At 32.2% G+C, this 27,004-nt stretch overlaps 1 protein-coding gene across 1 annotated transcript; it reads left to right on the top strand.

The window, feature by feature from the left end:
- The first annotated feature begins 3,017 nt into the window (after window positions 1–3,017).
- LOC123708125 (endonuclease/exonuclease/phosphatase family domain-containing protein 1-like) lies at window positions 3,018–25,086 on the top strand. Its single transcript, XM_045658646.1, has 6 exons — window positions 3,018–3,593; window positions 3,827–4,511; window positions 4,820–4,969; window positions 10,203–10,369; window positions 19,734–19,898; window positions 21,681–25,086. The coding sequence occupies exons 1-6, from the start codon at window positions 3,299–3,301 to the stop codon at window positions 21,911–21,913; spliced, it is 1,695 nt and encodes a 564-aa protein (XP_045514602.1). The 5' UTR covers window positions 3,018–3,298; the 3' UTR covers window positions 21,914–25,086.
- Window positions 25,087–27,004: the final 1,918 nt, after the last annotated feature.

Here is a 27,004-nt window from a genome sequence, read left to right as displayed (position 1 = left end):
GTAAGTAAAAATAACTTAAATGAAATGTTTCTGTTTAATAAATTAGAATCCGCAATTTGCTGTTTAATTTTGTTTAAATTTTTTTGTGATAAATGGTGCAGTACAAAACCATATCGAATTCCGTATGATGTGATCTTCTGTGAAGACTTAGTGATTTTGACTACAATTTATCATACAATATAAACTAATATTAATATATATTTTTATTGATGGCACCATTAGCAGGTTTTTTCAACATTACTTATTATAAAATAGCAGATTTGATTCCAGTCAGTATGCACTTATCATTGCCACCAGTGTAGTGAAGTCAGTGTGACCATTGTATCAAAGATAAATATGTCTTATAGAAATACATTATCATACGGTAACATGACTTAATTCCAACTCTTTGATAGTTACATATATATAAAAATATGATTAAATTGTAGTTCAAATAATTACAAGGATGTTTTGCACAATGAAGTCACTATTTGTACAAACCATTTAGTTGCATATTACAAGTCTATGGTTTTGCACACTTATTCTATTCTCATTGTTTTATAAGGCGCAAGTATAAATAAAATCTGGGTGACACTGAGCTGTATGGGGTCAGCAAGATGTTAATATAAACACAAATGAAATTACATGTCGAATGGTAAACCTTTGAGGTATTTGAAGTCAGTTGAAAAATATTTTTTTAATAGACTTGTAATATCCAACTGTCTTATTGATTGTATTGTGTGATGGTATTTATTAATTTAATGAAAAATAATTATTTCAAAATATTTTAATGGCAAATATATATGTATAATGTGATTAAAAAAGAAAATACAAAAATAACTTATTATATAATTTTGGTAATTGTTTTTCATTAAGTTTTTTTTATGATAGTTTTGTTTTGCTCATAATAATATTATGTAGTGAAATTATAAATTTTTATAAATTAGCCGATTTGAATACTATCTCACGAAAAGTATCCTTTTTAAACAGTTCACTCTGTTTATGGGTGGTGAAAGGAGACTAATTTGAATTTGAATGATACATAATATAATAAATTATCTTATTGCGTTCAATGTGTCAATCACGTTTGAGGTTCGCTTAACCTTTTCGTGAGGTAAAATCAAGAGTAATGGTGGCCTTTATTATTTCGCAGCCAAATTTCTTTCAGAACCTCCGAAATGTTTATCACGTAACTCAAAGATCGGTTTATGTTTGGTGCAATACACAACATTCCAAACTTGGTTTGGTGCTTATTATTATAGTAAATGATTGAATAATACACGGAGTTTCATTTCTTGCCTTGTGCTCTCTTACACGAATCCTAAAGGTCACTATTATAAGTTAGTTTTTTTTAGTTTTAGATTAAGTGGCTCTTTGGAGTACTTAAGCTTTTATTACTTTGACAGACCGCAGCAAACAGCGGTAACTTCAATTACATCCTTTGTTTAAATATAAATAAATAAGCATTTCAAATTTGTGTAATCCTTATGAAATGGCAACTTTTTCAAAAAATAATTAATCTGAAAAGATGACGATATATAAGTGAAGTATTTGATAAATGGCAAGCTTTTGATACGAAGAGGGATATGTATATTTTTATAACGCGGTGTTTAGGCTTTGGCATATCGATTTCTTGGATATAAGTATTATGAGAATTCATTATGAATAGGCAGCTTAATATTTACTACTAATAATTTTACCCCAATACAGCTATTGAAAGTATTAATGACGATTAAACATTCATTTTATATCAATGTCCTTTAATAAGCAAAAAAGATTTAATGTCTGGTCCAAAATCAATATATTTTTTTGCTTGTTACCAGGTTAAAAAAATCTTTTTAGCACCAACATAGCATGTTTATGTAAATGGATTTAATTAATTACATAATTTTTCATTTACTAGTCACACTGCTCGTTGTTTTTTTAAACGCATACTTACGTAATATTTTACTTTTCTGTGATATTTTTGATGAAAAAATAGGTGACAGATTTTTTCTTTTTACATTTGTTAGCCTTGAGTAGGTAATGTGTTTCTGTATTAGTTTCAAAAACCTTTAAAATTACAGGAGACGCATGTTTTATTTACAAAATTTAATATTAATCTTTTGGCTTTGTTATAACAGTCATCAATTGTCTAGGCTTTGTAAACGTCATCAATTAAAAGCGGATCATTACTCTCATAAGATTGTTAATTTAGTAGATATTGCAGTTACAGCCTTCTAACTTTTATAATATATCACGTATTTTATCTGTAACTGTTCTTATAACAGTCTAACAATATTGTTACTAGAAAAAAAAATAGAATCACTAGCTAATATTCTAAAAACTATTATATGTTAATGGCGAAGTCTTAAATTCTTTAAATACATTTAATTTAGAAATTATACTTACACTTATCTTCGTAAAATTATATGTTTACGAAGTTTAAATGTGTACCTTACTTTTAATAGGTTAAATAAAGCTTAGCTGCTATTGTACAGACGAAATATTTATTAATTACTTTGAAAAATAAATGACACGAAACTAATGTGCTATTTTATTTTGGGAGTATTATTTTTTATTTACTATATTTTTTATTAATTTAAAACACTCGCACTATTTTTTCGTATATACAAAATTGTGTCGTAATTAACTGGACTTTTCTTAGATTTGAACATATAAAGTAAATAATAATATCAATTACTTCAAGTCTAAATATATAAATTAATAAGATATATATAAAAACATAATGCTTTGCAAATGAAAACATTAGTGATAATACGGTCTTCGCTTCGGTAATCTGACATACCTACTGCAGTTGGCACTACACGGGAAAAGAGCGTCTAAAGTAAACAATAAAAACAAACAACCCTTCGTTTTATAAATATTTTTATATCGTTGTAAATCATTTAGTATTTATCATCTGTGTATATGTGTATACCTTACTGTACTGTCGAAGCCTAATAGTATTGTGTAGTCGTCAAATTGATGTGTCAAATCAAACCTTCAAAATTATGCGTATAGTGACAACTCACTAGTCAGTTTCTATTCGACTACGATTTGTGTTTCGCGTTTTTTACTTTTGTGTCTCTTGTTCACTTTATAGTATGTATTTAATGGAATTAGATTCGTAAAAATTTCTTTGATGGATAGACGATGTAACTAATCGATACGATTTATACATTCCTTTAGTCTTGAATTGGTTATTTTGCCAACTCAAAAATACAATTGTTGTGTATATCAGTGTTAAGGTGCAGTCTACAAGTGCGCGTATTTCTAATTACAGTCTAATAATAGTTGCGATTAATACCTTGTGAATTTGTGTAATGTTACGTGCTTAATGCAAGTGTTTTTTGGAGAAATGGGGCAAAGTCCAAGCTCTATAAGGAGTAAGGGCAGCCGAAAGTCCTTTCGAGGATTTGTGCGGCGCTCGAAATTAAATAAGTCCAGTTTTAGTCACACATTCAATTTGCCGCCCTCAGAGGAATATCCAGAGTTGATGAATATTAATACGGCTACTGAAGAACAGCTAATGACTCTGCCAGGAGTAAGTAGACAGCTGGCGCGGGAAATAGTCAGACATCGCCAGATGATCGGTCGTTTCAAGCGAGTTGATGACCTTGCTTTAGTATCAGGTAATTGATAATCTTAGTCTATATTTATATTGTTTAAAAATAATTTTGTGTATAATAAAACAGCTTGTAAGGCATTCGTTGTAACTGATTTTTTTATAAGAACCTATTTATTTCATAATAAGACTAATTGTAAGCTAATAAGACTACAAGAGATTTCATACAATTTAATCCAATATAATTCAATGTATAATTGGTTTATGCTATTGTACATATAATTACATTGTGTATTTTAGGTATAGGTGCTGAAAAATTAGAGTTACTAAGACCAGAAATATGTACAAATATAAGAAGACAAGTATCTAGAGCAAGCTCATGCACTCATTCACTAGATAGCTTTCGATTGTCTATGGAAACTAAACTATGTTCTGTTAATTCCTCTAGTGTGTTCCAATTGCAATGTGTACCAGGCCTCAACCAGGAGCTAGCTGCTAATATAGTTGATTATAGGGATAAAAAAGGACCCTTTAAGTCTTTAGATGATTTAATAAAAGTCAGAGGCATAGATATTGTGAGATTAAGTGGTGTGAAACCTCACTTAAGTTTAGATTTAAGAAAAAGTGAGAGTGAGCAACATTTGCCAAATGGCCATGTAAATGGATGGACAGATGCTTCTTTAAATGGATCATTAATAAGTAGTGAATTGAAAACACCAGTGTCACCAAGCCGAAAGAGCTTTACAATGCCAGTTAAATTTCCTTTAACACTACCAAACGGATTTGCTGCAGCACCTGTTAATGATATTTTAGACTTGTTATCAGCATACTCACATAGACCAGTGGTAAGAGAAGATTTTATGTATGAAAGAGAAGGTGTAAGATGTTGTCGTCTTGCATCATGGAATATTCACCAATTAACAATAGAAAAGGTGATAAATCCTGGAGTACGGGAAGTGATGTGTCGGACAATATTAGAAAATAAGTAAGTAGAGTATAGATGTGTAAAAGTTGCCTATTTTGGTTGGCAAGTAAGGTATAAATTGTTCTGTGTTAAAATATCTTGCATTCACATTCTATAATTGTTTATCTTTACTTATCAATTATAATTACACAAATTTTTTGTAATTAAGTGTATTTCAATATAATTTATAATAATTATGCATATAAGGTCACTTAACATGCTAATAAGAAATATGACAAACAATTTTTTAGATATAGCAAAAGTGTGTTATAACAATTTGATTATGACTGTTATTTTTTTACCCATATTAAAATTAAACTTTTATTCAGGTTGTCCGTAATAGCTATACAAGATGTTGTAGAAACTGATGCAATTAAAATCATATGTGAAGAGTTAAATGCACCAACTATAAGGAGAGTTAGAGAGTGGAAGCTAAATAGTCAAAATTGGGAATATTGCATACCACAGAGTGCTGATTGGTGAGTCATATTCTAAAATATATTTTGATACATACCTTTCACGTTTATACTCATATTGATTGATATGTTAGGTTATAAATATTTTTAAAACATGACTAAGTCTGGCCATAAATACTGTCACATAAAAACTTATTTCGATTTTGTGCCATTTCCAAAAAAAAATCGTGTTCATTATCAAATTACAATATTGAATGGGGTGTTGAAGAAAATAGAATTGCAGTGATCGCCTGATACAATGTAGATGTAGCCGTTTGTCATATTCAAGACACTTCAAAAGCTTATGTTCGTATACCGTAGGTATTATCAACAGACACAACAACACTTCGTCTGTCGAAGATCAGATATCGGGGTGGCCGCGTGCTGTTAGAACTACAAAGGCTGTAAATGCTCTTAAAGCCAGAATTCGTCAAAACCCCATTAGGAAGCAAAAAAACCTTATCGCGAGAAATGAAGATTGCCGCTAGGACTCTGTCGCGTATTATAAAACTAGACAAGCTCGGTGCTTATCGTCGATATGCAGGACATGTCCTAATTCAACCTAGAGAGTGGATTGATCAAAACACCTGTCGCGATATGCTGGTGAAAAGCACAAAAATGCCGATGACTTAATTTTCATGATTGAACACTACAATAAGCAAAATGATAAAGTCCACACGCACAGTTCTAAAGAAGCTGCTCAAGTGGTCGGAAAGGTACAACGAGGTCAACATCCTGCGTCAGTGATGGTTTGGTGGGGCGTGTCTTATCAAAGAGTGTGATTACATTTTACTGAAAAAGAAATGAAAACTTCAGCCAAAATGTATGAAGATGCAGTCTTGGATCCTGGATGGAACCTCTCAGCAATACACTTTTAAAAATATACCGTGGACTTTTCAGCAGGTTTCTGCACCTGGGTACAAGGCACTAACAAGGCACCCAAGCCAGGCTTGAAACCAACGTTCTGGACTTTATAAGAGCTAAAGACTTGCCCTCATTTAGCATAGACCTCCTCCCACAAAACTTTAAATTATGGTCAGTTTTAGAGGACATGGCGTGCTCTAAACGACACGGCGACATTTAGTATCTCAAGAAATGTTTGGAGCAAGCAGTGGCGAAATATCCCTTGGAAACAGTGCGTAACTCCATAGATTCGTGGCCAAACAGATTAAAAGCCAACGGTGGCCATTTTGAATAGAATATTTTTCTTGTTTTTGCTGAGACTTTAATAAATATGTGGGTATAAATTTTAATAATATTACATTACTCCATTGAAAATGGTCATTTTCATTTGTAACAGAACTTATGGCTGGACTAGGTATAATTTGCAAAAATTAAAACATGGTTTTTATAATCCCATGCATAATACACAACGCATGGGACATCTTGGATAAGTCAATGTTGCACAAAAAATCATTTTTTTTATATTCACCTAGTTTACAATTTAAGAATTAAGGTTAGATATCCAATGCTGTATGATTATAAATTATAGTGTATATATGTATATGTCGCAGTCTACTAGCTTCATTAGCCGATCAATTAACAGCCTAGCCTTTTAACTAAATGGCGCCGTTTAACTAACGGCCTGAAAGATATTCAGCTGTAGTGATTTTTACATTAAATAAATTGGCTAGCTAATGCTTAGGCCATTCGTAGGATAGACTCATTCTTTGGCAGAAATAAAATTATTCTCGCTACCCACTTCCATTATACTTGTTATCTTTCAAGAAACTTTGGAAAACACCATCAAAGCTGTGGTTTGCCGACGCCGTATTGACAGTTTGAAGAGCTACGTTTCGAGTTTGTGAGTGGCAGAAAGTGAAATTTAATTTAAATTAACGGGCTAGGCAAGTTATGAAACTTCATTGATCCAAGTTTGATTTGGTCATTGTCTAGCTGTTTGATCAACTGGCTGGCTTTCAGGCCGCCACTTAAAAGCCTAGGCTGTTAATTGAACGGCTAACTAAGCTGGTTGGCTGCGACATATATAAATTATGACTCGGTAGTTTTAGTACTTTTACGTACTAAGAGTATTATTTTAGAACGTAAGATGATACAATATGTTAATGATTTTGTTTTTTCATTTTGCAATAGTCGCCTATCGTCAGTAAATGATAAAATATATGGCACTATAGTAAAATATATCCAGGTGCTATGATACTAAATATGCAATTAATGTGTTGTAGTTATTATACATTTGTATAGATGATTTTAAACTACACATTGTCTCAGATAGCCTAGACCTCGATACTATTAAAAACCACTTTATTGTTTAAAATAAATTTGCTATCAGATATAACAATGTGACACAAAATGATTAATTTATCTTAGCAATCGCTACGTCAAAATATCAACAAAGACAAAATACTTGTAATAAAATAATAAAAATTTCCTCTCGTCTCTTGAGTATACATATTTCCTTATGTGCATACATTTTTGATGTAATAATTATTATTTATGAGTCGCAAACATTTTTTTTATATTTACCTCTGAAAAAATACTTAAGTTTTAAGTTACGGACGGAATTCTTTAATTATAATATAAGTATATAAATCCTGTTTAAACAGTATTCAACTTGCTTCTATTTTCTTGATGTCTTTTCATTTGTTCGTTTTGTTGGCGGAAAAGATGCTATATCTGCGTCTCCCACTGAAAGGTTAACGTTGGCCGTCATAGCCTTCATTAATTTGGGAATCGAATCTATAGGTTTCGAGCCCTATATGGAAAATAAGTATCTGTCCAGCAGCCTCAAAAGGTTTCTTCTTAGTCGTATTCTTTATGGCTAAAGGTCGCGTCACTGTAAGGTACTCGCTAGTACGCTGCTCTGTTGGTGTAGTCGATAAGCTTAAATCAGTGATAGGCAAAGTACAGCCCGCGAAAGTATTCAATCCGGCATGACGAGGGTCCAACAGCATGGATAGTATATGGCCCGTATCTAATAATTACGTTTTGGCAGTCGAGAATAAAAAGTAGATTCTATTTGTATTGTTTTTATAATATTATAATTAAAAGCTTTAACAACAATGCATTTTTTTATAATTCTGGCCTTCCTCTAGAATTTCTTAAACTTTGTGACCCGCCATTATAAAAGTTTTCCCACCACTGGCTTAAATGATCGAAAACCTCAAAAAAAAAAACTAATAAATTAAAACTAATAATAAATTACATCATCCCTCAAACTAGTAAATAATAAACAAGTCCATAGTTTATAAAATAAATTATAGTTAACCAAGTTTAAAAACGTTTTTAACATATAAATGGATTTTAATGTCAATAATAAATTTTAAATGGTAATTAAATTGAACTATTGAATAAATATACTTATGCCCGTATAATACACGTAGTTAATAAATATACATTTATGATACTTTCCATGCAACCATGAAATTATTGACGAAAATTGAGTCATTAAGGCCGTATTGCCATACACTCCTTATTTAAACAAAAAATCTATGGCGCTACAACCTTTGTAGGTCTGGGTCTCAAATTTCTGTATCTGTTTCATCATATGTCAATTTAATAGGCAGGTAGGTGTTCAGCCTCGTGTGCCTGACATACTTCGTCAACTTTTTGGGTCTAAGGCAAGCCGGTTTCCTCACGATGTTTTCCTTCAAGCAAATGTTAATGCGCATCAGGGGGATCCACAGCCAGGGATCGAACCTCCGACCTCAGAGATGAAAGTCGCACGTTAGAGCCACTAGGCCACCACTGCTCCCCTTATTTATAATAGAAATCAGTTGAATTGTACTCTTAACTACTTAAGTTTTGTCGAAATGTTTCGTCTGTATCTGTCAAATTGTTTTTATGTTTTAATGATGATTGGTCCACTACCTCCAACATGGCTTAGGTATGCTTTCTTCACTGCCAGCTCTCGGTAATTTGGGTCGCCAGTTACTTAAAATATAACAAACATTAATATAAATAAATACATCAATAAATTAATTGTAAAACGGACTAGCGCATGCTATGAACGAAAAAGAGTCTCTTAACACGAAAACACGCGACTTCACGAGTTTCGCATTAAAATAGTTTCTTGAGGGTTTATATCTTTGTTTTATATGATTTTCTGTTACATAGAATGGAATATAATGTATTAACTAGTTTATATATATAACCAATAAGCAAGCTCGACGAATCAATCACCAAACCAGTACAAAGAGCCATTTCAAGATCATGTTACCCTTGTACGAGTAGATATTGTTGTAATACCTTGAATTTCAATTACTTTTACAAACTGCATTGTAGACAAAACATAAATAAATAGGAATAAAATTACCTTGTCTTCAGAATATTTAAAGTACTCAATTATAATAATAAACCTCCATGAAACTGGACCACGATTTTATATTGTTACTCAATCACGCGAAACAGCTTGACGGATCTGACTCAAATTTTACAGAGAATTTATGTTTTGAATCAGTATTGTGAAAGTAAATTAGGTTCTTACATCAATTTTGAGCAGATCCAAAATAAATTCTTTATAGATAAACATTCTAAGAATATAGATAACAAGCTTGTCGTTTGATTGTGTCTTGTCAGAATTAAGGTTGGCCGTGTTAGATTTAATATATTAATTATTATTTATACATTAACTCACATCACCACCCGCTTCACGCGAACTTTAGTGTCACATACTAATATAAGGTTTTTCAAATGATAGCTTTACATTATTACTTCAGTACGAAAGATGAAATAGAAATATAAGGTGATATCCAAATTTTAAGAATTCTTACAAACAAGTTTTTGCGTTCAAAATGTTTTTGCTGGTTTTGTTATACGTGAGTGAAAGACGTTTGAAAGTCTGAAATAATGTTATTTTTTGTTACGTAAAATTTATAACACATAGGGTTTTCTTTGTTATGGGTAGTTGTATTAGTTACACGTAATACATATTAATGAACAGACCGATAAACAAAATTATTTATAAAAATTGGTTTTCTTTATTTTTGCCTTAAGATTCGTACTAAGATGCTTGTTTTAAATTTTAAAAGTATAATTTAAAATAAAAAAAAACTACAGAAATAAGTCGTTTGTGTTGTCGTTTTTCAAAGATTATTATACATATACATATTATATATTCACCAATATTTTATTCGAAATATTGGATACAATTATAAATATCCTATTTTAAAGTTTTTTTCATTATTTATATCCAATAATAGAGAATATAAAAAACCTCTAGTCCATAGGCGTTATATCTTTTACTTTACTTTATTTGTTTAATGACAATGTTATTATTGTAATATATTACTTACAGTCGCCCCCTCTGCTTCATATATGAAAACAGTAATGGCAACAACAAAAGTGTGACGATAGAGGATGTAGCGACGGACCAGCTCCATCTGGTGGTGAATTGTGATGTTAAGCAGCTGGTGGAAATGCTGGATGACCTGCGAAGTGATCGATTCAACACCAGCACGCAAGGTAATTATATAAAGTGATTTTATACAGGCAAAAACGGCTATCCCTGGGCGGTGATTTTCACTGTAAAACAAATTTAAAACGATTTTAGATGTATTTTTCTTCAGTACCTGCATATAGCTTTTTTATAGTAATTATGCGGGTTAACCCAGCTTTTCAATTCCGTTATAAGGTTGATAAATGACGAATAAATTTACTTTTTATGGTATGCGCCAAATATGAATTAAAAATAAGCGTTGAGATCTTGTTATTAATTCTCTAGCTATAAATTTGTCATTAACATATTTTTTATGCATTTTACTAAACTTTTCTGTTCATTCTTAAATAATTTTGATCACTGATAAATGAATTATGCAGGGATATGGGGGCATACAGGAAATATCATTTGAAGTAGGTAAAAATTTACTATTTCTGTGGCAATTTATCATAACACCATAAGAGATAATTACGTACCACGAACCGTGTCGTATAATTGTTTGTTATCACGCTTAGAACTGATGTCCTTTTTGAAGGACATTTTGTGAAATTGTCACGTAGATACAATATGACCGAAAGGTACTTTTCTATTGACACTGTAAACATCGTGTTATTTTTCGTCCTCACGGATATTTGAATTCAATTTTATCTTCTGGTATTATGTACTTCTTCGGTGGCGCTCTTCATTTCTGAAGGTCTGATTCAAACCTCAGCGCCTTGGTGACCTGTAAGCTTTACTTGATCGGTCTAGCGAGTAAAGGATTGGCCTCGAAGTCTCTCTGCCAGTAACAATATTTTTTTCTAGACGTTCTGGAGAGGTTTTCCTAAACAAAACACGATTTGTTTGAAAAAACAAACAGAAGCTAGGTACTTTATTAATTTAATTGCTTATTACGTCTATTACATCGAAGTAAGCTAGTATGTATTGAATGAATAGAATATTGAGATGATATAACGAGGTTGTTATTTCTCCAACAGTATAATGTTACTGTATTATAACAAATTCTTGCGGTTTCTCCTTTACATTCAAAGTCAAGATAAAACGTTGCTCTGTGAAAACATTTTTGGTGGCTTATTGTAATTTATACCAGTTCGAGATTGCGCAGGGGCAACAAAATGATGTGGGGTCGGTCCGTGATGTACCCCTACTTCATAACACTAACAGCCCCATATTTACGAGACACTGCCATAATAAGTTAAGATATAATTATTTGTTGCGTTTAAATACGTAGGGACTATAATATTTCTTTACTACAGAGATATATAATATGTGATAATTTCCTCAGTGCATTAACATTAACCGGATGGACATGTCTTGTTTACATTTTCCACACAAAGATAAATGTATGATGTAAGTGTGACTGACACTGCTTTAGAAATATATTTACTTTGTTCATCATTTGTATTTGAATGTTATTCATGCAATAACTCATAAATGCGGTTATTTCTAAGCAATAGTATGAAATATATAGCATAATAATTGGTATGTCTTTATGAAATAAAAATAAATCAATGGCGCTACAACATTTTTAGGTCTGGGGTCAGATTTCTGTACCTGTTTCTTGATCATTTGTTAATCGAATAGGCCTTCTGTGCCTGACGCACGCCGTCCACTTTTCGGGTCGTAAGGCAAACCGGTTTCCTCACAATGTTTTCCTTCACTGTTCGAGCTAATGTTAAATGCTCACATGGAAAAAAACACATTGGGGATCGAACCTACTACCTCAGGGATGAGAGTCGCACGCTTAAGCCACTAGCCCAACGCTGCTGGTATGTTTTTATGGAAATTATAAAAATAATGTAATTTGTATGTAATTGAATTTTATAAAATTGTTATTTCGTATGTAAAATTATACTTTTTGTGCTGCTTTGTAAGAATGCGGCTGGCTAGCGATTGTATAACTGTATTCTGTATACATTGGGTTATCAGAAATAGTATACCTGTTCGTTATTTATAGGGTTTTTTTATTAAACGGCCTGTTCCGGCTTTGCAAAGCTGGACATTTTGGAAATAACTATAGTCTATGTTACCCACGGATAATGTAGGATTTCAATGATTAAATAATTTTTGAATTTTGATTTTATTCGTCAAAAAAAATTTTCTTCTCTTTATTATGTTAGAATAGATGTAAATGAATTGATAAGGGATTTGCGCGTTTTGCGCGTTTTGATATAAACGTAGTCGCATATGAAACATTATAGCTTAAACGATGTACCAAAAATATAGTCTAGAAATCAAATTATAACGATGAATATATAGGTTTTACAGATACACTTACTAATTAGTAATGTAATGTCATCATATAGGCTATTTTTATATTAATCACATAAAGTCTTTGCATTACTAAAGATTCTGTATTCTTGAACATTCTTACCTTCGATCCTGAGTTCGTATAAAGTTCAAATGGCCGTGTTTTAAGACCAAGATGTTAGAAACATGTTCAATGTACCTGTAATTTTAACGTTAATGTTTATGATAACTTCGTGTGTTGTAAAACTGAAATGTTATCGAACTATTGTGTTTGATAAAGACTTTCTCACGAATGTTTATAATATTTATAATTGATAACAAATCGCCATTTTCTCATAATATCCCGATCGATTTAGGAATTTTCTTTAAACATGAATACAAATTATTCACGTATCATGTAAAGCCACAAGCATGGAGGGGAGGTATGTAGTCTGGTAAGCCGAGCCGAAGCTGACATTTACATAAATGTGTCAAAATTAAACCAAATATAATTTAAAAGCGTCTAGAATGATCTATTGTCGTTTTAAGGTAAACAGCGATTGTAATAAATAAGGCAGCTACAGTCTGCTACACAGAATATGTCTTAGCGCTACATAATTGTTGATCTGTGTGACTATTTGTGTTTTATTTATTTAAAAAAATACAGAAATTTATCTGACGGTTGGTCACATATACTCCGTCCACCGAAACGTCATAATTCATTACATAATCATAAGAAAGTAGTAATCAAAAATCATTTTATTAGTATGGCAAACCATGCTTTTTGTTATAAACAAACATTATCGTTTCAAGTGATAGAATTTGGGATATCGTCATTCCACGCCATTCCCATATTTCTACAATTCTCCCTTTTAAGTCAGTAAAAATAGGAATTTTATGAATTATGTTATTCAGTTAACATTTTTATTAATAATTTGTCAGAAGTCGAACAATGATTCGTTCGACCATTGTTTCGCATAATTGGCTTGATTTGTGGTCTATTCAGATTTTATTACTGACTTACTGTCTACTTACTTCGTACGTACTGTATACGTTCCTAATGTAGTGAAGGTCATAACCGAAGAACGTTGTTAATATTGTTTATTATTTCCGCTTTCTCTTGTTTCATACGGTTTTATTGGATTTTTATAATGCATCAAAAATCTATACAATTGAAATATTTTATTTGTGGCTTACTAGATTTTATCGCCTAACATCTATACAAATTATAAAGGGGAAAAGTTTGTAGGAAAGAGTCTCTAGTAAGCGATTTTAAGACAGTTTTTGTCGCATACCACCACTATTTGGAATCAGCTACATACTCCACCAATTCTTAAAAGTCCGGCAAACTCTTCTTACCCGCTCTACGCCCTTGACTTGCGAACTGGTAGTAAATGTAAATTTACAATTAATTTAAGTTCTTTTTGACGTTAATAAGTGTACTTATATACCTATATGAATAAAGATAGTTTGAGTTTGAAACTTGCCAAAAGCCAGTGTGAAATTCTACCCTGCTTGCTCCCTTTAAAAAAAACTGATGCTGAAAATTCTTTAACCAGTAATTCTGTTAAAATGAAATAACTTATTAGCTAAAAGATAAATAGGAGTTTTCGCGTGATATTTTTTGGTGGATACGTTATTTAATAATATTAATATCTTGTAGTAGAATAGGTACATAGGTAATATTGTAGTAGTAGGTAGATTGAGTGATGATTTTCGAATATATAACAAACTAAACATTGCTTATACACATAATAATTTTCTTTTAAAAACAATACATAATCCACAAGAGCATAACATATACGTAAGATATGACATAATACCTGTATCCGATTAGTTGGCAACGCACTGCAATGCGACTGAACATGGATAATGCTTGCAGTAGATATATTTTGGTAATGAATTCGTTTTCATGATTTTTAAAATGCATATTAAATCGAGAAATGTCTCGTGTACGATGCACGACGAATGAATGATACGTATGAAAAAGATTTATTATGACATGCAGATAAATTGACTGCGTATAATTTTAATAATTATTGTGGTTCAGGTTTGATGTCCGAAATAGGCAAATCAATAGGGATTAATAATTTAATACGATTCGAAAGCATAACACGTGACGTTTGTCATGGACGTATTATGAATATGAGTTTAATTATATTTAGGCCCCAGGGAGTTTGTGACATTCATAGAAAGGTCGAAAGTTTACTTCGGTACTGTGGAATATGAAGTGTTTAGAACTTTGGCTTGGGTTTGTGTAATCTTTATGTGAATATTGTTTTGTTATTTATAATTGAAATTTCCAATGGTAACAAAATATTGATTGAACTGTACTTCATCAATAAAATATTTTATTTATTTATACTTCGATTCATTAAAGGAAAAACAAATAACATAAACTTATGACGGATGCAACGGCGGTCCTATCGTAAAAAAAATATTTCTCCCAGGCAAACCTAAAAACAAAAATGTAAAGAAAGAAGTATGAAGCGTAAAGTTCACACACAAAGTAACAACACTTCGTTGCAGTAATACATAAAACAGTAAAATTAAAATATTTAAATGAAAAACAGGGTGTTTAGCGGCCTTATCGCTTTCGACCGACATCTTCCAGACAATCACGGTGTGAAAAAAATGATACGGTCAGCGCAAGAAGTGCAAATCTACAAATGATACTCAATTACTTGGACTAAATTAATGGAACAAAACAAAGGAATTAAAATATATGTCTCTCTTGGGACTATAAAACGCACATATTGAAAAGGAAAGGGCACATCAATCACGATAACTTTAGTTACCATCAGTTAGTATGAAGCTACGGGATACGATGTGGACAGTTATTGTACAATAGAGATTTAATTAATTATATTCAACGATTCAAAATTTATCAGACTCAACGAACTGACGTTATAACTAGTTTTATATAGGTACACCTAGTATAATCAGAAATTCAAGTAATTTTTGTACTACTAATTCGACTCATATTTTATAGATAAAAATATCAAAAGTGGGGTTTGCGTTATGAAGGTTTGCTTTTAGCAAGTCGATTTACACTTACTTATTCAGTATATTGACTTGAGTTTTAAACTTTTGCGCTTTTCAGAATATGTGCAAGTCTTTATTTTTTCTTTTTAAGATATCAAAAAATGTTATTATTGATTTCTTTGTAGATTTATGCAGATTTGGCATCAATGTTCTTAATCTTGCCAAATTGAATATGTTTCAGGTTGTAAGAAGTTTCTCGTAGATTCTTTTTGATATTAGTGTTGATTGATGAATTGTTATTTTAAAAGAGTACCGAGAGATTTTTACGCCGGCTTTCTCTCTCGGCCTTCATCCTCTGTCTTCTACTTATTTAAATTTAATAACGTGGAATAAGTGATACTTGTATCTTATGTTACATAATAAACATATTTTATTTATTTTTTTAGTGTGCGCTACGAAATTATCAATGAGAATTTTTTATTTGCTCTGCAAAACCGTATTGAAGAAACTTTCAATTCAGAAAGTTCAATAACGGGCTTGGAGTACCAATCTAAAGTATCAATTACAAGCTCACGGTGTTGGCAATGAAACAAAAAATATATTTAATTTATACTTCCCATTTATTGGATGCCGACTCGTACGTATAATTTTTATTCTTATGAATATTTATGTACAGTTCTTTGTATATAAACAATAAAATAAAGTCTGAATACAAATCTCTTTATAGCTATTTTCGATCTACTCCCCTGCCATAGTTCCAGGGACTTTTTTCATCTCTTATATTTTTTTTACTAAAAAGATACATAAAATAAAATCATAGTCATTCGTGTTGCGGGTCTCACGAGATATGCCCCGGCTACATCGGTAATATTATTATTTCAATATTCATGGACGATGCGTTTGCATACAAGATACGTTCTTTCATTATTGTTTGCCTCCTTTACAAATTTAATAATTTTGTCACAGAACCATTCCAGGCATTGTCTGTACTTTGTTAACATTAACTCTAGGTCGTTACGGTCCAATGTCTTGTCGCCTTTTGGCTTAGAAGCGATCTCATCCAGCATAACAATACGATAAACAAAAAATCTTGTACTTGAAAATTGCTTCATCAAATATGTAATATAACCTGTTTGGGATATGGTAATTTGTTGGGATTAAAATGCTTGCGGTTGGGCTAAAAAATATATTTTTGTAAAGCGTATTTGATCGAACGCAGTTCTAAAAGAGGTTAGATATTGACACTTTATGCATTTAATATAATAGACAATTACAAAGATTTTTGGAAAGCCGATTGCAAGTGAAAATTTTGATCCGCCAGGCTTGTCTCAAGAGGCTTAGTGACTACTGGATACTTAGACACTCTTTTGTAACCCCTAAGAACTCTGAGTTCTTTACCACCATTGTCTATAAGTGCTTCTATTGCTGAGCATTCAACTAGCCTTAATGTTGATTTTCATGCAACGAACAAAAGATTTTCAAAGGCAATGTAACTACAAAATGTAGACGGCTTGTCTGATAACTGTCCTATAAATTTCCTTATCTTTGGTGTAAATGACTTGTAAAGTGTTGTGTGTAACTGATCATCATTAACAGTATTTCTTACAAGAAGAGTTGCCCTTCATCTTTTCTGAAAGGTTGGTTTAAGTCTTCGTAGTTATAACCCTTAAGATTAGGCATGCCGATGAATTGTCATCGTTCTTGAACTGACCTGCTTGCTTTCTAGGTCGACTTGGTTAGTTTTTACTGTCCGTAATTGTCGCATTTTAATTCTGACGGCCACAATCTATAAAAGGTGCAAAATGAGGTGATCCGCATATATTAACTTGCACGTTAATTATCGTTACGAATCCAGTAGTTCCGAGTACGGCGCGAAAATACTTCAAGGCTCACACTTTTAGTTTCATTTAAATTGTAAATGGTGCCGAAACTACATAAGCCTAAATATCTAGTATGTCTGAAAAAATATGATACTATGACATTATGTCGGTTAAATTGACTTTGAATTTTCGTTTGCATATTAATTGTCACTAAATCAGCGTCATACACTTTCGAGCATCACCTGCGGTCAAACCTTACATACTTAATAGTTTGCGCCGGTCTGATTTCGATATGAACCAATTTTTTAATGATCTGTTTAACGGAAAACGAAGATATTATAACTAGACTATTTTGCTCAATTAAAACAAAACAAACATTAGTTTTAAAAAAACTATTTAAAGAAGAATATTATACTGTAAATTGATAGTAATATTCAATAATAGTACAAAGTTTTACTTATTTATTTACGATCATAAATCTACAGGTTTCCATACATTTTTACTATACATACCAAAATCCTTAGTTAAAGAAAAAAAGCTTTTCCTTATAATTAAATAAAGCCGGGAAGTAATATGGCAATTATCTAAACAATTGCACTTGTAATTTCTTATTTCATAACATCTTTTGTCACTAAACAACGTTCATATTTGTTGGGAAATTGCTATTTTTATTACTGCGATAAGCATTTTTTCCGATAGCGGGAACATGCGTACAACACGTGAGTTTTTCATTTACTACGTAGTAACAGTGAAATTCTTATTTCATTGTATTTAAATAAAAGGGTTATCTGTGTCCCGGATTCAATTATTGTATTATTTGGATTGTAACCAACCGACCAACAGATATTTCCAGTCTAGTCCAATTTAACCATGACAAAATACAAGTTTGCGCGGTCCTTTAAAACACCTTTTGTTTCTCTATAAAGCTTTAGCCAGCATCAGAATACTGGGCATCGACATATCGAATGACGTTTTGCTGTCATTTGGCTTGACATGCTTGACATGCATATTAGCCTCCAAGCAGCTTGATTTGATCAGCAAGGCGAGACGGTACTTCACTCCGGGCCACCGCTTGCAACTCTATTAAGCGGAAATTCTGCCCCACATAGAATACTGTTTTTACCTCTAGATGGGAGATCTCCATTACCAGCTCCTTTCTATTGACCGTATTCAACAAAGAGCGATTCGAATCGTCGACTACGAATAACTTTCCGAACGCATTGATCCCTTAACGAGTTGTGATTTTTTCTGCATCTTCTACCGCATATCCATGGAAGGTGTTTAGATGAGCTACCTGCAGCTAAGTTTCATCACCGGTCGTCGAGGCAGAATACAAAATTCAACCCGTATCACCTCGACGTCCTTTGTTCGACAACTGAGCGTTGTTTAAGGTGTTTTGCCGTGTACCACCTTTTTGTGACAGCTGACCACTAAAGTATTTTCGAACCAATGCATAATTGGCCAACGTTTATACGTTAATGAAAAATCCAAATTTAAATATATGACGTCTCGAATAATTCATAAAAATATTACACGCATAATTATACCATAAACAATCTTAGTAAAGAAGATGAGGTTATATCAATATTGTAACAATTTCCGAAATGTGTTTTTCATAATTGATTCACTTTATATCTGTATCAGTATTATACAATTTCCATTGTCATTGTTCTAAATTGACCTTTGTACGGATTGTATGCTCGGCCATAGGTCAAGTGCTCGCTAATGGGACTACGACATTTCCACACATTGATTTTGCGCTAACATATTTTTCTGGAAGGGGGAATATTTTTATCGAGTAATATGCCGTACGCAAAAAAAGAACGCCCACCATAAACTTGGAAAGATGAAAGAAAAGAGATAGCTGGGAAAGATTTAATTAGGAAAATTTTAGCGAATATGAGAGACAAATAGAAGATTTTGGTGTACCAATATTAAATATAACATAATGCAATGCTTATTATAGTTTCCGAATATAGGCTATTTTTATTTCATTTGAATCGCCATAACCGTTTAGAAAGTGTTGGGCAGTGTTATATTCTGAAGGAACTTATTCAGAATATAACGCTTCTATATAGCACCAGAGCAACGATTGTCTTTGCTGTATTTCGAATCCAGAAGCTCTCATATGACATCCCATGATCATAAGGCCGTCGCAAAAATCACCTAGACAAAGACTGTACTTAGTACTATACTACTACTAGATTATATTTTTACTATACTTCAACAAATTATACTTCTGTACAAAAATAAAATTGTACCAGGGTTAATTAATTGCAAATTTCAGACGTAAAGAAATGTTATTGGCATATGATACACAGACTATTTACTCAATCATATTTTTACAAAATTCCAGCGTTCCTTATATGCGGCCGGCCTATAATTTTGGTGAACGTGCACTGCAAGGATACGCTGGACGAAGAAGACTGCAGACGGTTGAAGGAAGTTGTTGATGCGGCATCCGCCATTAAGCTACAACTAGCGCTCATTGGCGAGTTTCTTACTTGGGGAAATGTGCAATGTGAGTGTTATTATAAATCCTTTTGACTTTGAAAGCGACAAAGTTGTTCAGTCGATAACAAAAACTAAAGAAATGTAGGCGATGAGGATGCTGGCTCGTTTCGTTTGATGTGATAATCCAACAGAATTTTAAATTCATAAGGTTTTTAACAAAAACTCCAATATTACTGTGGTAAACATAAACCAACGTACGTACAAATGAAACAACGTTTAATAGTAATGAATTGATTTCAATAGTTTGATAGTAATTATTCATCCTACTGGATTATGTATGTCGCAAGTCATATGCAAAATTATTGCAATTTGCATCGTGTTTATTTGTTTAACAAGGTATGTTCCTTATTTAGTCAGGTAAATCTGAGAATCAGTAAAATTGTTTAAAACGTAACGCTTGTATGGAAAAAAAATTTCGCGATTTTCAGAAAGAGTTTTATTATAAAAGTATAGTAACAGACAATTGTAGATCATAAAATTATCGATACAAAATGTATCAATACTTTTTTCCTAAGAGCCACCGTTTCTGAACTATAATTTTGTTGTATGCTATGAATACAATTTGTGAAAAATTAAAAGATATCGCTAATGTTTGGATGGATACGACCGAGCAGCATGTTGATCCAAGTGATTCACGAGTACAAAACGATAAAGAAAAGACCGGACTATATTACCTATATCTTTCAATTCTTTTAGCCATATAAACTTTTGCAGTAGAACTAGAGAAAAGGCCACAGGGCCCTTTGCTACCTAACCCTTTGAGCTAGACGGACCGGTTAAGTTCCCTTTTGATTACAGGCGTAACTGTTTGTCCTAAGAGAATTACAAATGCGACATTGGAAACATATCTATACATACATGCAAAACAATGTTCCTCAATTTTTCGCTCAGTCATAGTGTCTCCTTAGAGAAAGAATGAATTTTTTTATCACCTTACTGAAAGAAAGAAATAGCTTCATAATTATTAACGTATTTTATCGTTTTGAATAATTATGGAATGATTATTATCAGTTTCTATAATATCTATTAGTATATATATATATATATATTAGTATATATATACATAGGATATAGTGATAAGTAGGAGATGCTTTGTTCGAAGCACTTACGTAATACGGATATGTACCGTGATTTCTGATAACGCTTGACCTTAAACTGTGGACTTAAATTAGTTTATTAATATTAATTATTTTTATCTGTTTTAATTTAAATTCCATCTGTATTCTCTTATACCTACAACTGTAATACTTCTAATCGACTCGAGAGCTTGAAAAAAAAATATTTTTACGTATACTTTAATGTCCTTGAACTAATTTTTTTTTTAATACGATAGCATTTCGAAATAATGTACGGTTTTATATTTTCCCTAAATTAAGAGATGTTAACCACGCCTTATCATGCCTTGTCTGAAATGTTGTGGTTAATTCTAGTATTATCGTAATAAATGCTGACCTTTTTGGTGGACGGAGAAATTGTGACCAATTTCTTTTTCAATTCTTATTTAAATAAATAAAATATTTTAAGATCTAACGAAGACTAGACACATGTAAAAAAATATACCGAAATAAGCCCTTGAAATTCGTTAACCTCTTTATCAAAAAGAGCCGATTATAGCTGTATCTGTAATTAAATAATTATCCGATATTGCAATATATTAAATCTGATAATGGCACTTGGAATTATTATATTATTATAGTGATTTTCGTCATCTTACTATATTTTTTGGATACTTAAAAAAAACAATAAAATTGAACATTGCATTAATATAATGAAATTTTCTTTATTACAGCGTTACAAAACTGCGAATCATTGCTGAACGAAGAAGCAAAGACCACAGTGGATGTAAATACTATTGGTAAAAGCTCTGTTCTGTGCCCGGGGAACATGGAAAGCAATTTTAATGGCCATTCGGGGACCATTAAATCTGGTCTGTGCCATCTGGCAATACCGCGCGGCTGGTCCTGGGGCGGCCCAGCTTCCCCATATTGCCCGATTTGGACCGAGATCAAAGTACCCGATTGACAAAAAATAAAAATTGCCGATGGTAGTAATTTATCTGTGGTCTACATGGCGACGACAGCGCTCTTTCTTATATTACATTGTCTGTACTTTGTTTTTCATATTTTAAATCCGCCATTTTGAAGTGACTTCGCGCCATTTTGGCTATAGACTAAACTAGTCAATATCACGCGATTGTCATACTTACTTCTGTAATTTAAATGTATTTATTGAAATGTAGATAATTTTATTGCTCTGATTGTATATATTATAATCATGTTATCTTTAATGAATTTAGAAATCGCGTCCCAAAGGTAAATATTTTTTTAATATAGATAATTTAAATTCCAATTTTTTCCGTTTATTTTCTAAAGAAGAAAAATGCTTAAAGTTGTAATAGTTTGAAATGTATTTTTTTAAGTCTTAAGGTTTTTGGTCATAATATATTATAAACCATTTGTGAAAGTGAAATTTAATAGAATTCCAATTCCTTTTTAATTATATCTTCAATCGTATTTCGTAAAAATTGAAGTAAATAATGGGTAACATTGTACCTGAGAGATTTCCTTCTAGAATAGAAAATTTCAAATATATTTCATTATAAAAATAGTATAGATAGGCAAGTACGAATAAAATCTGAAATTAAAACTGCTCTATGAATTTAAACTACCTATAAAATAATTGCAATTAGGCCAATTATAAAAAAAATCTTTTGAGACTTCATATTCACACGCCGAAAATAAATTAATAAATGGCAGTTTCATGAGAAATCCAGTATTATAGGCTAGTTCCACTTCATTTATCTACTAGTGATATGGTATTATCATACTAATAGCAAAAACGTTAATTTGTTTGAACTTACTTTTATCAGGAACTAATGATATGCATATAATGGTATGGTATATTGAATTAATGCGGGGGGAAAACTGTGGGGCACAGCTATTTTATAATAACAGATTAAATTATAGCTAAATTTTGTCTACTCTTATTAAACAATTGAGTAATATTTGCTGAAAAGTTTTGTTTGATACATCATATTTTTTTATACACAGACTATATTATGCGTTGTGAGGGTTCGATTTTCAAAACGTCAATTTAAATTGATCGCTTATTTATTTCATTGCTGCCTGAAATGTGTTATCTGTCAACTATATTTCTTTATAAGTGAAGCAAACTTGTTTAAATCCGCTCAAATCCACGCCTGAGATAATCTATTGCATAATAATCCGATAAGTGATAAAACGTGACTCTAATATAAAATCTAAAATGGTGCTAATCACGGAGTAAAAATAGTTCTACAAATATCTATGTGAATATTGATTACGAATAATACTTAGTTTTTAAATATTAACCTTGAATAATGAAAAGGCGTTCTGTAGGAAATGAAATCTTCCACGATTGACATAGGGTCCCATAAATAGCAGCAATAAAATATTCCGCTAGCTCACAAGCGAATGTTAGCACATCTAAAAGGTTTTCGATAAATCGGTAATTTTCGTTTGTCATCAGTACATATTATCAGTATTATCAAAACCGTAACAAAGGTTAACACTAATGAACAAAACATGCGTCAAAAATTTGTATGAACATTGTTTTTACGTAATCAGAGGCGCTGTAAAATATTTCATTCAAATATTTGACAGTTACGAACAGGTTGTCAAGTATAATATGGCGCTCTATCTCTTTTATGTTCTATGGGCTGCCATTTTATTTAATTTTTGAAAGTAAAGTTTTTATGTTAATTGTTCTAAAGATATTGGTGAATGACCAACAAATTTATCGAAATTATTTCCTTGTTTGTGTAAGTGTATGTTGTTGGTAAAGACGTGTCGCGTGTCACGTGTAATTTTAAGTCTGTTTCGTAATATCTTGTCAAACTCTTGGCAATGCCACAGCCTATAAAGAAAAGTAATAAAATTTACAAGTAATGAAAAATATTTTAATCTATCGGCATTTGTACACACAGTCATGAAAATGCATCACTAGCTAACTCTTCCCAATCTACTTAAATATAAAGACTGTTTAAATTCTCTAATTCGCGAATGATATCTATTCCAAAATATCTACATCAAGCAATTGTTACTCTCTTAGATTTTGCGCATTAGAACTATTTTCTTAGACTCTCTTTTAATAAAATACGTGTACAAACCACGTAGTAGATAAAGGAAAATTGAGTAGTTTTTTTTTATTATAGTTCAAATTGTGATATTACGAGATATCATCTAATTAAAACTGTATTTCGTTTAAAAGTATCTACTTGAATACCTCTTCTACCCTAAATTAAACTTACGGATTACGGAACGTTGGATAATGTTACTATATAAAAATTTGTAACTTGGAAATAAAAACTATTTTATTGATTCAAAAAATACCGATTAAATTTCTATATTTAAAATCGCATTTGCTATATGCAAGTTTTACCTGTCGAATGTGATACTCCAGCCTATTAAAGGACGTTCTGTCAAGTACTTGCAATTAATAGTTTTCTCTTACAGTGTGTGAGAAAACCGGCAAAGCACGTCTTTCTTTTAATGAATACAATTTAGATTTCTTTTTTTGACAAAGCTAATACGTCATTTGTCAATTGTAATCTGTCAGTTTAAAGTAGTATTAATGTCTTAATTCGAAATTTTGTCGTAATTTCTTGCTCAACTTATCCTAAATCAGTCGCAGAGTTTATAAGCTATTTTTAATCGTTATTTAAAGAGGTTACAATGTGATATCACATACAAAGTGTAAAATTACTTAATATTTTTGTATTATGTACATAGATGTTGATCTCGTAAACAATTAAAACGTATAGCTATTTATTTAGCGTGACACTAGCAATTTTTTTAATATTGACTTTAAAGACTGGTTTCAAGGATTTTTTTTCTTCGAAGTCTGAGGACAAGGAATATTCGTTCGAATACATTTGGTTGAATTTATATTCGAAAAGGAATCTGTCACGTCTTATAGGTACTAGTAGTGACATTAATGATGTAATTTTATGGTCCTTCCTCCAATACTTCGAAGACTGCAATTATGAACTTTCATTTTTATTTACCGACAATAAACAACATTTTATTATTTGCTTTGTTAAAAAGTATTTATTGTATGTGTCGCAAATTACCTATGTTTTGTGATATTTAGTTTATATTTAAATGTTATTTTATTTTACGGCTTTGGTGTAATTTATTTGGTGAAAATATAAATCCAATATATATTTTCGTTTTATTTTAAAATATAATTTCCATATTTTTAAGTGTCTTGGCCATAACTGGTATTTATTTTGCATGTATTTGAACAAAGGGTCTCAGCACAACCTGTTTAATGTTTTAGCAGTTATATGCCTCATATATAGTTAGAAATTGAGTAAATTATAGGTACACACAAGTACCTCACTTGTTGTTAGTTACTTGTACACCCCCTCGAAAGGGTTGAGCTTGTCCTGTTCGGAGCATATGCCCCCTTCGGGTGGTGTATAAATGTTCGCGCCCTGCTGATACGGGGGCCTATAGCCCTTGGAGGCTGCAGCACGCGAGGTGACATGAGCCTTTCTCGCTAAATTATTGATTAGTATATATATATGCAAACTAGGGTATAACTTCATCGCAGTTGTCTACCGTAGATTGTAGATGTCGCTACAGGGTTGTAGGTATAATATTGTAGAAATTACTTAACGACTGTTCTTTAAATATGGATATATGAATAATAATAATTTATTGCTATACACAGGATATGGGACGCCCAAAAGGGCAGTCATCGCAGTCCATAGACACCCATTTTTAGTGGCTTTTGAGGGAGAAGTACACTCAAAGTTTGAATAGATTGAGGTCGTCTCTCTCTGCAAAGAACCCCACTGGGAGTTGATTCGCTAGTTTGCAAAAAATGCCTTGTGAAACGGACTGTGGAAGACTGCCAACATAAAGGTGATGTTGTTGAAATTTGGAATTCATATGGCTCCTACGGTGTTGAAACGAGGCAGGAGGGTTCAACTCAAACAATTCTTTAGAACACTCATCGTCGTACAATTTATAGAAAACGCAAAGGGACTCAATGTCTCTGTGGAGAGACAGAGACTTAAGCCGATCAGTAATACATTGGAGGTTGACAATTCGATAAACCCTTTGCTGAATTTAGTCAAAAGAAAAAATGGGAGCACCAGCCCAAAGAGCAGTATTTCATATGAAGTTGTACTTAAACCTTGTAGAGCTGCATACGTTGTACCTGAGTGAAATACTGCTTAGCCCTACCCAAAACACCCAGTTTGGATTTTTGTTCCAAATGACTGCGGAATTCGGACTTCTTTCGATATACCAACCCCAAGCGTACTGATGCTATGTGAAGTTCTTAGCAGAGCGCTTTTAAATGTAGGAGACACGACAAAAGGATCTTTTTTGGCAGAAAACGAACTAACATGAGAATTTGTAGGTTTATACTTATCAAGGTTGCTACTACCCCACACAGAGACTTTCTCCAGTATCGTTTCAATTTTTAAAACAAGTTTGATACGGTTCTCATCGACTTCAGATCAAGACATGTTCGAATGGCCGGAAAATAATGTGTCGATGGTGCCGTCGTCTGCATAGCAACGGATGTTGTCGATATTCAACAGGTTATTGATATGCCGAACGAACAGGGTCGGCGAGTGGACACAACCTTGCGGAATACCTGCATTGATTGCTTGATTGTAGTATTGGAGCACGCTCTACGCACTAGGACTTTAATGCTACGTCCTACAAGAAAATTTGCCATCGGGCAAACCCTATGACGGTAGTTTCGAAAGAAGCCCCCTATGCCAAACCCTATCGAAGACTAGCAATATCCAAGCTAGCGACCAATGCATCTCCCTTACTTTTCACAGCTTCGGCCCACCTATGAGTCAGATAGGAAGTGATTCCAAAGCCATACTGACGATTACTAACTAGCTGGTGCTCCTCCAGATATTGCAAGAGCTGCCTATTGATAATTCTATTATCTTGGAAAATAAAGAAGTGATTACGATAGGTGGTTGGTTCCGAGCGGTCGCCTTTTTGGGAATAGGGTGAACTGTATTTAAAATATATTAATATAACAAATTAATATATGTTAAGGTAAGTAAATTACAAAATGTTATCTTACTTATTCCATACA

This window comes from Pieris brassicae, chromosome 4 (genome assembly GCF_905147105.1).
Source record: "Pieris brassicae chromosome 4, ilPieBrab1.1, whole genome shotgun sequence".
Taxonomy (NCBI): domain Eukaryota; kingdom Metazoa; phylum Arthropoda; class Insecta; order Lepidoptera; family Pieridae; genus Pieris; species Pieris brassicae.
This window is presented reverse-complemented; position numbering and strand designations above follow the sequence as displayed.

Bases quoted from the DNA above. Each gene is read 5' to 3' on its own strand.
- LOC123708125 (XM_045658646.1), top strand. From the start codon at position 3,299: ATGCAAGTGTTTTTTGGAGAAATGGGGCAAAGTCCAAGCTCTATAAGG. The intron at 4,512-4,819 runs GTAAGTAGAGTA...ACTTTTATTCAG, and splicing joins CGGACAATATTAGAAAATAA to GTTGTCCGTAATAGCTATAC. The intron at 4,970-10,202 runs GTGAGTCATATT...TATTACTTACAG, and splicing joins ATACCACAGAGTGCTGATTG to TCGCCCCCTCTGCTTCATAT.